General features: G+C 54.6%; 1 protein-coding gene across 5 annotated transcripts in view; it reads left to right on the top strand.

The window, feature by feature from the left end:
• Positions 1 to 14,479, top strand: part of LRP1 (LDL receptor related protein 1) — a 79,711-nt gene that overhangs the window by 2,137 nt on the left and 63,095 nt on the right. For all 5 annotated transcript variants that reach the window (XM_089920890.1, XM_089920891.1, XM_089920893.1 and 2 more), the window contains exons 2-6: positions 6,676 to 6,798; positions 9,352 to 9,489; positions 11,560 to 11,679; positions 13,203 to 13,331; positions 13,452 to 13,715. In XM_089920890.1, the coding sequence (XP_089777016.1) occupies positions 6,676 to 6,798; positions 9,352 to 9,489; positions 11,560 to 11,679; positions 13,203 to 13,331; positions 13,452 to 13,715 (774 nt within the window). The remainder of the gene's footprint in view (positions 1 to 6,675; positions 6,799 to 9,351; positions 9,490 to 11,559; positions 11,680 to 13,202; positions 13,332 to 13,451; positions 13,716 to 14,479) is intronic.

The raw sequence follows: 14,479 nt of genomic DNA on the forward strand, positions 1-14,479 counted from the left end.
GTTCTCAGCCCTGTGAAGTGAGAGGGGAAACTGAGGCAGAGAGATTTGGGTACAGCGACTTCTGGGAGGGATAGAAAAAAATTTTGAGAGAGAGTGACCCATCAAGAGCCCCACGATGGAAAGCAGAGGGAAAAGGGGGGTCTCTGTGGAGAGCAGAAAAAGTCCCCAGCCTGGTCAGGAATGGCCCCAGGGAGCTTCACCCCCAGGGTTCCAAAGTGGTTCTATCTGCCACACCAAGTTGGTGGGTGGTGAGTGGAAGAGGGAGACTGGATGTGTTTTCCTTAATGGTCTCCCACGCTTTTGTAAGTTTCCACCCAGTCCACAGCTGTAACCCCAGCTCAAACCAAACTCTATCCAAAGTCCTGGAGAGAGGACCCCTCCCCAAACACCCATGCTGTGCTCACCTTAAGAATGGGAATAGTGAATCATCGGTTCTACCCCATTCTGGGGAGTGGGAAAGGGAAACTGCACAGACCTGTAGGGCCAATGTTGTCCAGGACAGCCTACGGATTCCTCTATCCCCACCCCTGCCCTCATGTCTCAGGCCCACAGACACGGAACTTTCTCCTTCGTTTTCTGGAGAAGGACACGTCCTGGCTCCAGCTTACCTGACTCAATGTCTAACCTTCCTTTCTGCTGCTATCACAGACCTTGCTGCTTTCCCTCCAGGGGAGCAGCCCTAGGGTCCTTCTCCACCATTTCTGCCTTCTCTGCTATGCCTGAACCCAATTCCCAGGGTCCCCTTCTCTTTGGGGAGCAATGTCACTCCCTGCTAGTAGACAGAATTGAGTATACTTGCTACCTGGGAGGATGGAGAAACAGATGGAATGGGGAATGGGAAGAGGAGTTATTGAGGTTCCTGCTGAGATTAGGAACATTTTGTAGTGGAGAGGGCTGGCTGCCTCCCTCTCTCCTACCCATCTCCACGTACCCCCTCGAGCCAGTGTATTACCATTTATCAGACAAGCTGGACAGTTAAGTGAGTTATGAGACTGAGTTGTTTGCCTTCTGGCTCTCTGAGAGATGGTTCCAAACTCCTTTCTCCCCTGGTCAGACTCAGATCTTGGACATCTCCCCTCACCCTCGTCTTTCAAACCAGGGATGTGTGGGATGTTGATTTGGGGATGGAGGGATATTTTGATGTTTGAGGCTGCTTCTCAAGACTTCCTTTTCTCCTCATCTTGCTCCCCCTTCCTCCATTTTCTCTATATTTTTTTGCCCCCAACCACTCCCCATCACTGGGCCTCTTAAGGATGTCAGCAGGGGCTCTGGCCAGAGCCAGATCCTGTCCAAATCCCCGGAACTTTACAAAACTCCTTCCTTACCTTTGGGAAGCCCTTCCTTACCTTTGGGAAGCCCTTCCTTACCAAGTCTAACTTTCTTTCCTCTTGCTGTAGTCTCAGCCTTTGCATATCAAAACCCCAAACCTAAGGCTTATTCCCCTCAGTAGTTTCCTCTCAGGGCACCGCCCCCCTCCCCAACCCTCTATGAACTCTCCAGCATTCAAGTCCTCCAACTCCGGATGGGGGCTCCTCGCCCTTTGGGAATCTGAGTGCAGTTGAGTGGGACCATGCAAGCTGTCCCTGACCTGGTGGAGCTGGGTGCTGGGTGTGGGTGTTTGAAGAACCTAGACCCATGCCCCTGTGTTCAGTCCCAGATTTCAGCCTGGTTAGCAGGATCCTGCATTGTTTGGAGAAGGAAGCAGTTGGCTCCAGATTGCTTCCGGTGCGGTGGCCCCAGGCCCCAGTGTAAAACCTCCCTGAGAAAGAGGTGAGGGACAGTGAGGGGGGGTATTTATCCCTCTTGCACCCCCAGGGAAAATGAGAATCTCCTGGAGGCCTTGGCTTCCCTGTTGAAGAGCTTCAGTCTTCCTTCCTCCCACCCTCCCAATTCTGTGGGAGGCAGCGGCCCCTATTCTGAGTCTCCCTTGGGTCAGGCACTGCTAGGGCAGAGACTCTCTTTGTCCAAGTCAAGGTATATGCTTCCCCACCCTGAGTCTCAGGGATGTTATTCTCCGGGGTCATCCCAAGACAACTGTGTCGTTGTCTTGGCAACCTCTCGGCTGAGACCCCTTCCCTGGTTTTTGCCTCTGTCTGTGTATCATTGGTGTGTGCTCTCTTGGCCTCAAAGAACCTCTGTCTCTCATCCTCTCATCTCTCTTACCTCATCCTTTGTGACATTCTTTGTCCTGTCTCTCTCAGTCTCTGTATCTTGCTTTGTCTCTGTCTGTCTCCATCCACCTCCATCCAGGCCTCTTGGTATCTTGAAAGCTACCTGGGAGCAGAAGTCTCTCCTGGGCTTTCCCACGTGCTCGCCATTTTGGAGTTATTCTTCCCCTCCCAGGCCAAGCTTGGAGTATCCAGTTCGGCAGTGAAAGTTCTCCCTCCACTTTCCTCCAAGTTCCTCTCTCTTCTTCCCCCTCCACTAATTTTGGAGAGAATGTTTCTGGAAGAAGGGAACTTGATACCCTTTGTGGGTTGAGTAAGAGAGGGAGTGCCGATAATTCAGAAAGGAGGAGGGAGGTTAGACTTCTGGCAGAACTTCCTCATAACCTGAGGACTGGAGAAAGGTGTGAGGAATGGGTCAGGAGCTTAGAGCTTTTCCTTCTGCAGCGCATAAGCTGTGTGTGTGTGTTGGGGGGTAGGTGGGAAGGCCTTCTAAAGGCCTGGTGAGAGATATGCTGACCTCTGGAGACATTCAAAGGGTCTGATTTTACTTGTGGGGAAAGGAAAAGATGGTGGGGAGGTCAGGCTAATGTCCTGCTGAGTCAATATTGACTCAGGATGGAGGGGGAGACCCTTCCCCTCCCCCAGCAGCCCAAGCCATCCTGTCTGTCTGTCCAGGCCGCAAAGCAGAGGCCCAGACTCAGGAATGACAAAAATGTGTCTGAGCCTCGTTGAGCTGCGGGGAAGGAGCCACCGGGTAACACCCAAAATACATAAAATTCAGTGAAAAGCTCTTGGTTAGGGTCTGGGAGGCCCCTGCTGTCCCACCCCCATATGTTTGAAAGTTTAGATTCCTGCAGGCTCTGTCCCCCACCCCCTGGCCACCCCCTGGCTCCTCTGTTCCCTTAGATATATCATGTGGCTCCTTTCAGAAAACATCCCCTGATACACAGCCTATCTCTCCCTCTGCTGTGTCTGCTCTTGAAAAGGGTCTCAGGGGTCTCTTTCATGCTTACCCTGTCTCAGGTCTCCTGGGTCTTTAGGAAATCTCACCATCTCTCTTCCTCTCCATCTCTGCTCCCAAGGGGATCAACAGATGGGTCCCCTTCTCTGGAGAAGACTCCCTCAGGGCTGTACTTCCCTGTCACTCTCTCTACTCTGGTCAGGCCCTCTCACCGCCCTTCCCCACCCTGCCCCCAAGGTCCCAGAATGGGACAGGATGACAGCCAAGGCTTAAGCAGGGCAGCGGGGTCCGTGTTGTGTCTGGATGCACACCCAACCCTACACCTCCTGTTCTGGCTCCATCTTGGTGGCCCTGGGGGCCATGGCTGGGCTGGGTGCCTGGGTTTGAGGGGGGGCAGGGGTGTTGGCCAGAGTTAGCATGGCGGTCACATTCATCTCTGGGCAAAGCTGAGAACAGACGGCCCCTGTGTCCTGGCGTTCTCTCTGCAACCTCGCTCGCTCTCCCTCCGTAGTCCTCTCCTTCTTCTCCCTTCTCTCTTCCCTCTTCTGTCCCGTTCTTGTCCCTTTCCGTCTTCTCCACCTTCTCCCCTCCTCTCTGAGGAGCCCTGAAGGCCACTGCCACCTCCTGTAATCCCTGTCCCCACTCCCAGCGCCAGAGGACCCTGCCGTTTCCCTTCTTCATCCTTCTTCATGTGGCTCCATCATCGTGGCCAGTGAGGAACTGCCGGTTCGGTCACTAATCGCTCTGTACCTCAGTTCCCTCATCTGTATGATGGGGATTGCAACAGGACCCATGTCGCAGGGTTTGAGGATCCAAATGAGTTAATGTGTACAAAGTGTTTCAGCTCAGCGGCTGACACAGAGTGACCATGTTGAAAAATGTTAGTTCATATCCTTATAAAGCCCCAAGTCTCATGAGGGGCAGGAGGCAGGGGAGGCCACTAGTTACTCCTGAACTTAGGGCCGTGTTGTTCCCTCATCTAAGGCCACAGAGGTGGGTTTCCTGGGTGCTGGCATCAGAAGCGGAAGGCGCAGCTGAGGGCAGTGGGGTTGGCTGCTGGCTCTAAGCAGATTACAAGTTTCCTACCCCACCGCACTGCAGCTCCCTCTGCCTCCAAGTGAGGCTTCCCTTGGCTGTGTAGACTGCCCCGAAGTAGGTTATTTGTTTCTTTCCTCCCCTCTTCCCCCTGAAGGAAATCACAGACAGGCCTCAGCCTTCACACTTGAGATTCCTAGGGCTTTCTCCACCATCCCTGATGGAAAGGAAGTTCTTTCACATCTCTCGAGATCCTTGTGCTGCCCTGACCTGTGGGAGACGTGCACCTCCAGTCCCCCTGCCCCGGCCCAAAGGGATGCTGCTGTGGGACAGGGGCCCTGAGCGCTCCTCTTCCTTTCACTCCCATCCCCCGCTCCCTTCCCTCTGCGAGAGCACATCTGGTTTGTGAATCTCTCTCATTCCAGCTTTCGGAGTTTGCCAGCTGCTGTTTCCTCTGTCGAGTTCAGGCCAAAAATGGGGGTGGGGGACAGCGCGGGGGACAAAGTGAGGGCCAAAGGAGGAGGGGATCATGGCTGGGACTCGGAATGGAGGGGAGATTGGAGTGACCAACCGGTGACCTCAGGCCTGGGCTGTGAGTTCTACCCTGGGGAGGAGAGGGGGCGTGGACTAAAAGTCCAGGTGGAGGCAGGGGTGGCATGGGGGCCTTTCTGGGCTCCAAACAGCCCATCTGCCTCTGAGTCCCCTTCCAGCCCCCTCTACCCGCCCCGCCACCAGCCGGTCTCGGCTGGCCAGGGGAAGAGGACCGTTCTCTGGCATGCTAACTAGGCTGGCGGGCTGTTTCCCCGGGAAGACCTCACAGCTGGCCCAGTGGGGCAATGAACTCAGCATTATCCACCTCCTCAAGGGGCCTTTATTCCCTGCTCAGGGTGGGGGGGAGGGGAGGGGGACCCCGGGGCCGGGGGCCTAGCCAGGCCATCCTTGATGTGTTTCCTGAACTCGGCTCTCATCCTGGCCGGGGGCCTGAGTGCTGTCCCCTCTGCCAGAGATGGGGGTTAGGGAGGGAGGACGTCTTCTCAGTGTGGCTCCCCTCACACTCCATCCCTCCCTGCTCAGAGCCCTGACATACTTTCCTTCTGCTCTGTCCCAGCCCTGAGCTCACTCTGCCCTGCCGTCTTCCCAGGGTGCTGTGGCTCCTGAGGGGCCATCTCGCCCCTCCCTGGCACCCCAGTGCCTAGTGCGGTGCCTGGCACAGAGCTGGTTTCCAGTGCACGGCAGCCGAAGAGAAATGGGATTGACGCAGACCAAGGAAGAGGCGATGAAGGGCTGGGAGACTGGCTGGGGGTGAAGGAGGGGGGTACTTTTCTTCCCGTGGAGGGCATGGTGACGGGATCGGGAGGAACAACTCCTGAGAGCCTCTCAGTGAGAATGGGGAGACTGGTGTGCACTGGTTGGTTAAAAGCTTAGAGTCAGCTCAACTGGTATGAGTCCTGATTTTGTCACTTGCCTGCTGTGTGAACCCACCTTCTCTGAGGCTTGGTTTCCTCATCTAGGAAATGGTGGTATTAGTAGTACCTACTTTGTCATATTGTGGAGAGGATTAAATGAGATGATACGTGGAAAGAACTAGTGTACCACATTTCCTGGCACATACTGAGGTAACAATGAGGGTTAGCGTTACCGTCTTTAATTCATCCCCGGAGAATGAGGTAAGAGAATGGGGCAGGAGCAGAGGGAAGCTGGTGGGGGTGAGGGTTTAGGGCAAAGAGGTCCCGGATATAGGACCTTAACAGGTCGGCTGGGCTGAAACCAGCTCCTACAGGTCACCCCAGCCATCCCCCTGCCTCAGCTCTCCAACTCTGTCATCCTGGGCAATCTTAGGTGCTTCTTACCTCTGAGGGCATCTGCTGAAAGTCTAACCAGCAAGGGAGGCTGTGTCTTTAGAGAATGCAGGTGGAGGCAGGGCTCCTCTGCTGATGCCATCTCCAAGCCACCACTGTGCCAAGGGCACCCCAGACACACATCCCATCTGGGGGCCTGGTGGTTAAGAGTTGGAGATGGGCAGGATGATGGGTCCCAGGGACCAAAAGTGTCCCAGAGGGCGAAGGAGCAGAGAGGTTAGAAAAGACCAGCTCTGGACCTCTAGTGAGACAGGGAGGAAGATAAAGAGAAAACACGCCAATGGCTAAATGCCCCATCACTCTCAGTCAGCAAAATGGGGTTGCTGGTGTCTGACCAGAGTAACAGAGAACAGCAAGGGCTTTGACCCTGAGGACTGGGGGAGGGCACACCGAACAGGCAGTCTTCGGGACTGAGTGGGGGGCAATAAAACGTGCTCCCTGCATCCTTCCCCTCCCACCGTCGCAGGTACGCGGTGTTCTGGGAGTGAACCCCAGCCACATGCCCACCCCCCCCAACACATGGACCGTGGGTCAGAGTCTGGGCCAGATGGAGACTGATGCTGGGGGAGGAGGAGGCGCCCTAGAGCGCTTAAGGCCATAGAGTTGGCCTGTATCCCTCATTCACACCCCTGTTTTCTTCCCTTGACCCCAGTCCCTAAGACTTGCAGCCCAAAGCAGTTTGCCTGCAGAGACCAGATCACCTGTATCTCAAAGGGCTGGCGCTGTGATGGTGAGAGGGACTGCCCCGACGGATCTGACGAGGCTCCCGAGATTTGTAAGTGCCTTTTCTGGATCCCTCCCCCACACCACCGATTTATGCCTTTTCCTTTTGGCCCAGGCAGTTTGGGATGAGGACAGCTGAGCTCTAGTCTGGCGTGGACCTTGCTCTATGATTGTTTGTACATGACACAGCTAAAACTGTCCTCTCCCCCTCTTCAAAGAGCCCGGCATGGTGCTTGGTGTGCTCAGAAATGAGCTCCCTCAGCTGCTATACCCCCAAGCCAGCCAGAGATTGTGTTCTCTGGGCTGACAGATTTCCTGGAAGGAGAGGGCCCAGGCTCCCCTCCCTTCTGGCTCATCCCTCTTCTTCCCACCTCTGAACCTCCTGATCCTTGATGAGTGCCCCCAGGTCTTGCTGGGTCCCCTTCCTGTCCTCAGGCTCCCAGGCCAAAGGCCACTGGCCCCTTGCTAAGTCTCTGTCCCAGAAACCCCGCCCCTGCGCATTTCCCGCCCTCCCCCGCTCCCCCTGCCCTCCGTAAGAGGCACAGCTGTTTAAACTGGGAGACAGGTCCCCACCCAGGCTTTACCCTGCCAGTGGCGGGAGTGGAGGACTTTCTGGCGGGACCCTAGAGTCCTGGGCAGCTGGCAGAGTCTCTCCTCTGCGGGGCTAATCTGGGCTGGGGTCTAGGGGATCCTGCGTTCCTAGGTCTGTCTCCGTTCTCTCTCCGGCTTTATCCTGTCCCAGCCCCATCTCCACACCCTCACCCATAATTATTAGGGGTAATTTTAGGGCCAGAAAGGGAGCGACCAGTTCTGTCTGCCTCACCCTCATACCCTGCCCTGGAGGTGTGGGAGCCAGGGATATTCTGCAAGTGTTTGTACGGGGGGGTGGCTCAGCCTGGAGCATCTTCTTGTCTGATGCCGTCTTTATGCCCCACATTTCTGACCCCAATGCTTGGCGTTAGGGATAAAGAAAGCCATGCAGAAGGTCCAGATCTGGCTCTTTTTATCCTCCTCCCTTTAATTCAATGTAAACCCCACCTTATACACATCCCCACACTGTCCCCACTCATGCACAGTCCTGGGCCCATCACACCCATGCTGAGTCCCTCCCGGGCACTGACTCACTCCCCTCCACCCTCCCCGACACACACGGACAGAGGCAGATGCTGGCACAGACATGCTCTCACAGCAGCGCAGAGTCAACACTCGGAAATGGGGATGCAGAGACACAGCCTGCACTCAGACAGATGCTCCCAGACACGCACACACAAACCCAGATTCGCTCCCAAAAGGACATGGAAATGCACATACCAAGGCCAGAAGCACCAGCACATGTGGCTTGTGGGATGTTAGTTCCCCGACCAGGGATTGGATCCAGGGCCATGGATTCACCCTCACTCCACACCACTCTGCTCCACCGTACACGCCTCCCTCACCTGTGCATGTGGACTCCTACCAGGCACAGGCGGACAGGTGCACCCATACACAGACACTCTCTCACACCCTGTCCAGGCTTGGGAGCCAATGGGCAGTGGTCTGTCTACCAGCCCACCGGTTTAGCCAGCGTCCTAGGTCACCTGGCCTCCTTAGAATCCCCTCAGGAGCTCTGCCCTGCCCTTCCCCCAGCCCATCTTCTTGGGTAACAAAGGAGGTACCAAGACACCATCAGCGGGCCACAGCCTTTGACCGTTTCCAAAGCCTTGCATCAGGCAAGCTGCTCTGGGGCTGGGGGTCTGTAACAGTGCATCCAACAGAAATATAATGCAAGCCATGTACACAATTGCGAAATTTTCTAGTTGCCCCATTCAAAAAGGTAAAAATAATCAGGTGAAATTAATTTCAACTTTATTTTACCCAATGTATCCAAACTATTATCATTTCAGTATATTATTTGTTTAAAAGTATTAATGAGATCTTTTGCATTCTTTTTTGTGGCTGTGGTATTAAGTCTTCAAAAGCCAGTGTGCATTTTATTTTATTTATTCATTTATTTGTTTGTTTGTTTGTTTTCAGCCATGCCATGTGGCTTGCGGGATGTTAGTTCCCCGACCAGGGATTGAATCCAGGGCCATGGTAGTGAAAGCACCGAGTCCTAACCACTGGGCCACCAGGGAACTCCCATTGTTTTTTGTTTGTTTTTGCCAGTGTGCATCTTATACTTACAGTTGGAACTAGTCACATTTCAAATGCTCAGTAGCCACGTATGATGCTGCATATTGGGAAGTGCAGTTCTAGAAGACTTGGTCCAGCTCTCAGCTCCAGGCTCTGTGACCTGGGGAGCTATAGGAGGGAGGTGTACTTTGTCTCCTGAGTGTAGAATGTGAGGCATTGGGGTCCACAGCGTGGGGCATTTGGGGAGTGGACTCTTTGCTAAAACCTAGTTCTCCCCTCCACCTGGCGGCTCCCAGGTGTGTAGCTGCTGTTGGGAATGGCATAGGAGAGCTCGAGGTTGAAGAGTCTATCCAGGCCCTAGGCCTCCTGAGATCTAAAAAGTGCAGGTGCCTGTAACCCCAGTCTCAGTTCCCCACCCCCTCCCCCAGTGAACAACTAGGCAGACAGCCTCTGTAGCCAGTGCGGTCATGCTGGCCTTTCCATCTGCCCCCAGGTCCACAGAGTAAGACCCAGCGATGTCAGCCGAACGAGCACAATTGCCTGGGCACCGAGCTGTGTATTCTCATGTCCCGCCTCTGCAACGGGGTCCAGGACTGCACAGATGGGTCGGACGAGGGGCCCCACTGCCGAGGTAAGGGCTCTTCCACCTCTCCTGTCCCAGGTGGATGCAGTGAGTTCTCAGGTGGGCACCTGACAGGTTTGGAGGCCCGCCATCCAAGGACTGTCCTCGCACCTTTGTGGGGGATGAGGCCTTGTCCTGCTCCCCTGTGCCCCGGGCACTTCTCTGTGTGTGCTTGGACATGTCACTACCCCTCTCCAGTCCCCAGTTTCCCACCTGTGAAATGAGAGCTTTATACTAGATCAGCGTTTTTGTACTTTTTATTTCTGTAAACAGCGGGGTCTTTTCTTCAAATCGTTTCTTACATGAGTATGAACAGAGAGGAGCAGGTGCTGTGATTGAAGCTGGGGTCGGGGGGTTCTGGAGTTTTGTCCCCCTGCCTCCACTTCCAGGGCCCCAAAGGCGTCCCCCAGGAAGTGCAGATCTTTGAGGCTCTGTGAAGTTGCTTGATGGGAAAGTCACCCAGGCTGAAGAGGGAACTATGATAGGTCAGACTTCCTTCCCACCTGCAGCTCAGGTCACCAGCTCTGCAGTTCTCCCCCTGGAGGCCCCCATGACCCAGGGAGAGTCTGGATCCCACGTGAGCAATGGGAGAGATTCTTTGGGGGCAGGGGGGGACAGGCAGGGCCTCAGGCCTGTGAGTCAGGGAATGGGGACTTCTCCTACTGCCCTCAAGGTCTGGGCCTGGAGCAGAAGCCTGGCTTTGTGAGTCCCTAGGCAAGCCCCTGGGTGTGGGGCAATCTTCCCTGGGGGGTGGGGACCGTGTCCTGTGCCTGTAACGCGTGTCAGAAAACAGCTGCCTGTGGGAAGAGACACATCTGGATCCTGTTCATTGAGGGCAGGGAGTGTGGAGCAAGGGAGTTTGTGGAAGATTTTTATCCTTTCCTTTGGTTGATTCTGCATGTTTTTCTCTGAAGCTCCTGGAATGGGATGCAGAGTGTGGGCCTAGGGGCTGACTTCAATTACCAAGCACGTCCCATCTTATCGGATGGCGTGTGTTCAAGTTTGCTTGATTTTGTATACCTGGTCAGTTTCAAAAACAACCAAGAACCTCGAAAACCTAGGGTTTGGACTTCCTTCTCTGATATTACAGAAGTTGGACCTCATCATCCTCCCACCCCATATCCAGAAGAGAAACTCTTTTCCAGCTTTTCCGGAACAAACACTATTTCCCCCCTGTGTTGGGGGGAGGCTGGACAGGGCAGCACACTCGGGCTCTCGGGCAGAGATGGGAAGGAGAAGGAAGAACCGGGGCCCGGCCCCCGATCCTAGCTCCTCCTGGCAGGCTTAGTGCCTCTAAACGTCTTAGCATCTCAGGCAGTGCTCTCTCCTAGGTGGGAGGGGGGGAGCAGGGGTGTGAGGCAGCTGGACAAAGGGGTCTTTGTGGCCAGGCCGCCTGGCCTCATGCAAGACCATTAATTGGGTCGCTGGTCTGGGGGGGCAGCTGCTCTCCCACCTCTTCCCCCTCCTGTCTCATTCCCTTCTGTCTCCCCTGTGGAAGTGGGTCAGTGGCAGGAGGAAGATTAGAGAAGGATCCCAGGGGAGCCAGTTTTGCTCCTCCTCCTATCCTCTACCTGGACCTTGGGCCTTCTCTCTGAGGCCTCTAGGGCTCAAGGGATGGGTTGCAGGGGTGCTTCTAGACAAGAGCTAGGGTGCTGCACAGAAAGATTCAATTCCATGCCAGCTCTTCACCCTCAGCCCCAAAGCCAACATTGCAGTCCTCGGGCAGTGCAGGCAAGAGGTATGTGAAGGGGATGAGAATCACTGTCCCCACTTCCTGTTGACGCCAACAAACTACCAGAACCCCTCTCCATGGGGACAGAGGGAGTTCAGAGCAGCCAGAGCAGGGAGATGTGGGTTCTAAATCATAATGGGCTGTGTGACCTTGGACCTATCTTATACCCACCCTTGGTCTCGGTTTCCTCGCTGACACTATATTTTTAGGGTCGATGCTTCGTAAGCCCCTTCATCTCTGACACTGCAGGCAGCAGAAGTGGTTTCTGAAGGGTTGGGGGAAGGTTGCAGTCTGGGTACAGCTGCCAGGTCTGGAGTCCTGAGTATGTGTCACCTGCTCCCACACAGAGCAGCGAGGACAGTGTTCTCATCTGGGCTGCCAGCACCACTGTGTCCCTACACTCAACGGGCCCACCTGCTACTGCAACAACAGCTTTCAACTTCAGGCAGACGGCAAGACCTGCAAAGGTAAGTGTGCCCACCGTGTGTGCTGGAGGTGAGGGGTAGTGGGCCGGGCTGGGGAGGAGAAAGCAGATGGAAGGTGCAAGACAGGAGGCGGGGCTACAGGCTTTACAGCCTCAGGGCATGACTGTGGGCCCTAACTACTTGCTTCCACCAGACTTCTTTTTTTTTGCGGTACGCGGGCCTCTCACTGTTGTGGCCTCTCCCGTTGCGGAGCACAGGCTCCGGACGCGCAGGCTCAGTGGCCATGGCTCACGGGCCCAGCCGCTCCGCGGCATGTGGGATCTTCCTGGACCAGGGCACGATCCCGCGTCCCCTGCATCGGCAGGCGGACTCTCAACCACTGCGCCACCAGGGAAGCCCTCCACCAGACTTCTTAAAAGTCGTCTTAAAAATTATATGAGTCAGGGACTTCCCTGATGGTCCAGTGGTTAAGACTCCACGCTTCCAGTGCAGGGGGCGTGCATTCGATCCCTGGTCAGGGAGCTGAGATCCCACATGCTGTGTGGTGCAGCCAAAAAAAAAAAAATTATATAGGTCATATGTGAGTTTTCTTGTAAAAAAAAAAAATTAAAGCATTATAGATAAAACCAAAGTCCCCTTTGACAAATCCTCTTCAGTTCTGGTCCCTTCCCCATCTCTCTGGAGGTCAACCCTGTTACCAGTTTGCTACTTCTCTGACCAGGCCTTTTTCTGTCCATGTATACATGTACTCATGGAGAATCTAATTGAAAGTACTGTTTATGTGCATGTGATTTTTTTTTTACATAAATATCATACTGTACATATGCTTTTTTCAGTTTTTTCACCCAGTATGTTCTAGAGATTTTTCCATGTTAATATGTAGAGGTCTACCTCATTCTTTTAAAAACCACTGTGATGTATGACTGTTACCACAGTTTACTTGGCCATCTCCCTTTTGATGCGTAAGATGTTCCCAGTTTCTTCTGTTACACACAATGCAAACTTTTCTGTTTTAAATTTACCTCCCTGGGGTCGTTGCACAAATGCCACCTTCTCAGTGAGGCCATCCCTACCTCCCTAAAATCCCACCCCCAGCGCCGGCATTCTCTGCCCCCTTTCTCTGCTTAATATTTTTCCATAGCGCCAGCCACTTTCCATTGCACTAGTTCCTCTAACATGCCGTTTACCTTTGTGTCATATTATCGTAGGAACAGTATTTCATTTATTATTGGAATTTAAGTTTTATGAGGGCAGCAATTTGAATCTGTTTTATTCACTGATGTATCCCCTGAGCCTAGAACAGTACCTGGCACATAGTAGGTACTCAAGGAATCTTTTCTGAGCAAATGGATAATATGCACGTGTGTGGATATTTCTCCAGGGTAGATTCCAAGTCTGGATTCTCTAGGTGATAAAGTTTCCGCATTTCTTATTGTAATAGATTCTGCCAAACTGTCCTCCGAAGTAGCCGTAGGCTTGGACACATCCCTGGTGGTGTCTGAGGGCACTCCCTTCCCTGCCCTCGGCACGCTGGAAGTGACGGCGCTCTCTCCTTTTCCCGGCAGACTTTGACGAGTGCTCGGTTTATGGCATCTGCAGCCAGCTGTGCACCAACACAGATGGTTCCTTCACGTGCGGCTGCGTGGAAGGGTACCTGCTGCAGCCAGACAACCGCTCCTGCAAGGCCAAGAACGGTAGGTGGGGTCACCTGTGGCCGTACAGCTAGGCGCCCTCAGTGTTGTTCCCTGATGGGGAGTGGCCAGAGAGGTCTCAGGGCCACTTGCTGCATTGACCCTTCTCTCCTCCACCTACAGAGCCGGTAGACCGACCCCCTGTGCTGCTGATTGCCAACTCACAGAACATCCTGGCTACATACCTGAGTGGGGCCCAGGTCTCTACCATCACACCCACTAGCACACGGCAGACCACAGCCATGGACTTCAGCTATGCCAACGAGACGGTGTGCTGGGTGCACGTTGGGGACAGTGCTGCCCAGACACAGCTCAAGTGTGCCCGCATGCCGGGCCTGAAGGGCTTCGTGGATGAGCACACCATCAACATCTCCCTCAGCCTGCACCGTGAGTCACCTGTTCCAGCTTGGAGGGCAGGGGAGATGGGCAAGACAGAGCCTGCCCGGGACAGAGTCAGAGGGATATTCGGGGTGACCCCTGTCCGGGGCAGGAGCCTAAACAAAAGCCGCTGGCGGAGGCCGAGGCAGGGGGTCTCACATGATGAAGACACTTGTTTGGAGCCGGGGCAGAGCTGTGGCTGTGCTTCCTCCCCTCTCTGAGCTGAGTCTCTGATGGCTCCTGCGTTCCTGGCTCAGGGCAGAGAAGGGCCTCCCAGAAGAGGTGCTCGATGGGGGCAATAACTGGTCAGCCTCCAGAGACCAGGGGCTGTCCCTTTTCAGAGAGAGGAGTGTTGATAAATCCACAGAGGGGCTTTCCCACACAGCGAGAGCCAGAGCAAGGGAAAGAAGAGGCCTGGAACCAGAGGAGCCTGGCTAAGTTGTAGCTGAGGGCAAAGGAGCCGCGGCCAGGCTGGGTCCAATCTCCTCTTCCATTATTTCTCTTGGGGACATCTCCAGAACGGACTCCCTGCTGCAGCATGGCTGTAGGGGTCCTGAGGCTGTTTCTAGGGGGCTTTGTGGCAGGAATGAGCCCAGAGGAGGAGCCGTGAGCGCTGGGGCCACGTGAGCGTTCTCAGATATCCTGGATGTCCCCCTTTGGGGCTCCCTCCCAGGCCATACTTTGCTGTCTCAGAGGTGGCAGATGGGCTGTCACTGGGGATGGGGCCAGGGCATAGATCCACTGCCTGGAGCCGTCCTGCTCATCTCAGATGC

The sequence above is a fragment of the Delphinapterus leucas genome, chromosome 11 (assembly GCF_059928025.1).
Source record: "Delphinapterus leucas isolate spDelLeu-1000000601 "Yukka" chromosome 11, BTC_Dleu_Yukka2, whole genome shotgun sequence".
In the NCBI taxonomy this organism is placed as follows: Eukaryota; Metazoa; Chordata; class Mammalia; order Artiodactyla; family Monodontidae; genus Delphinapterus; species Delphinapterus leucas.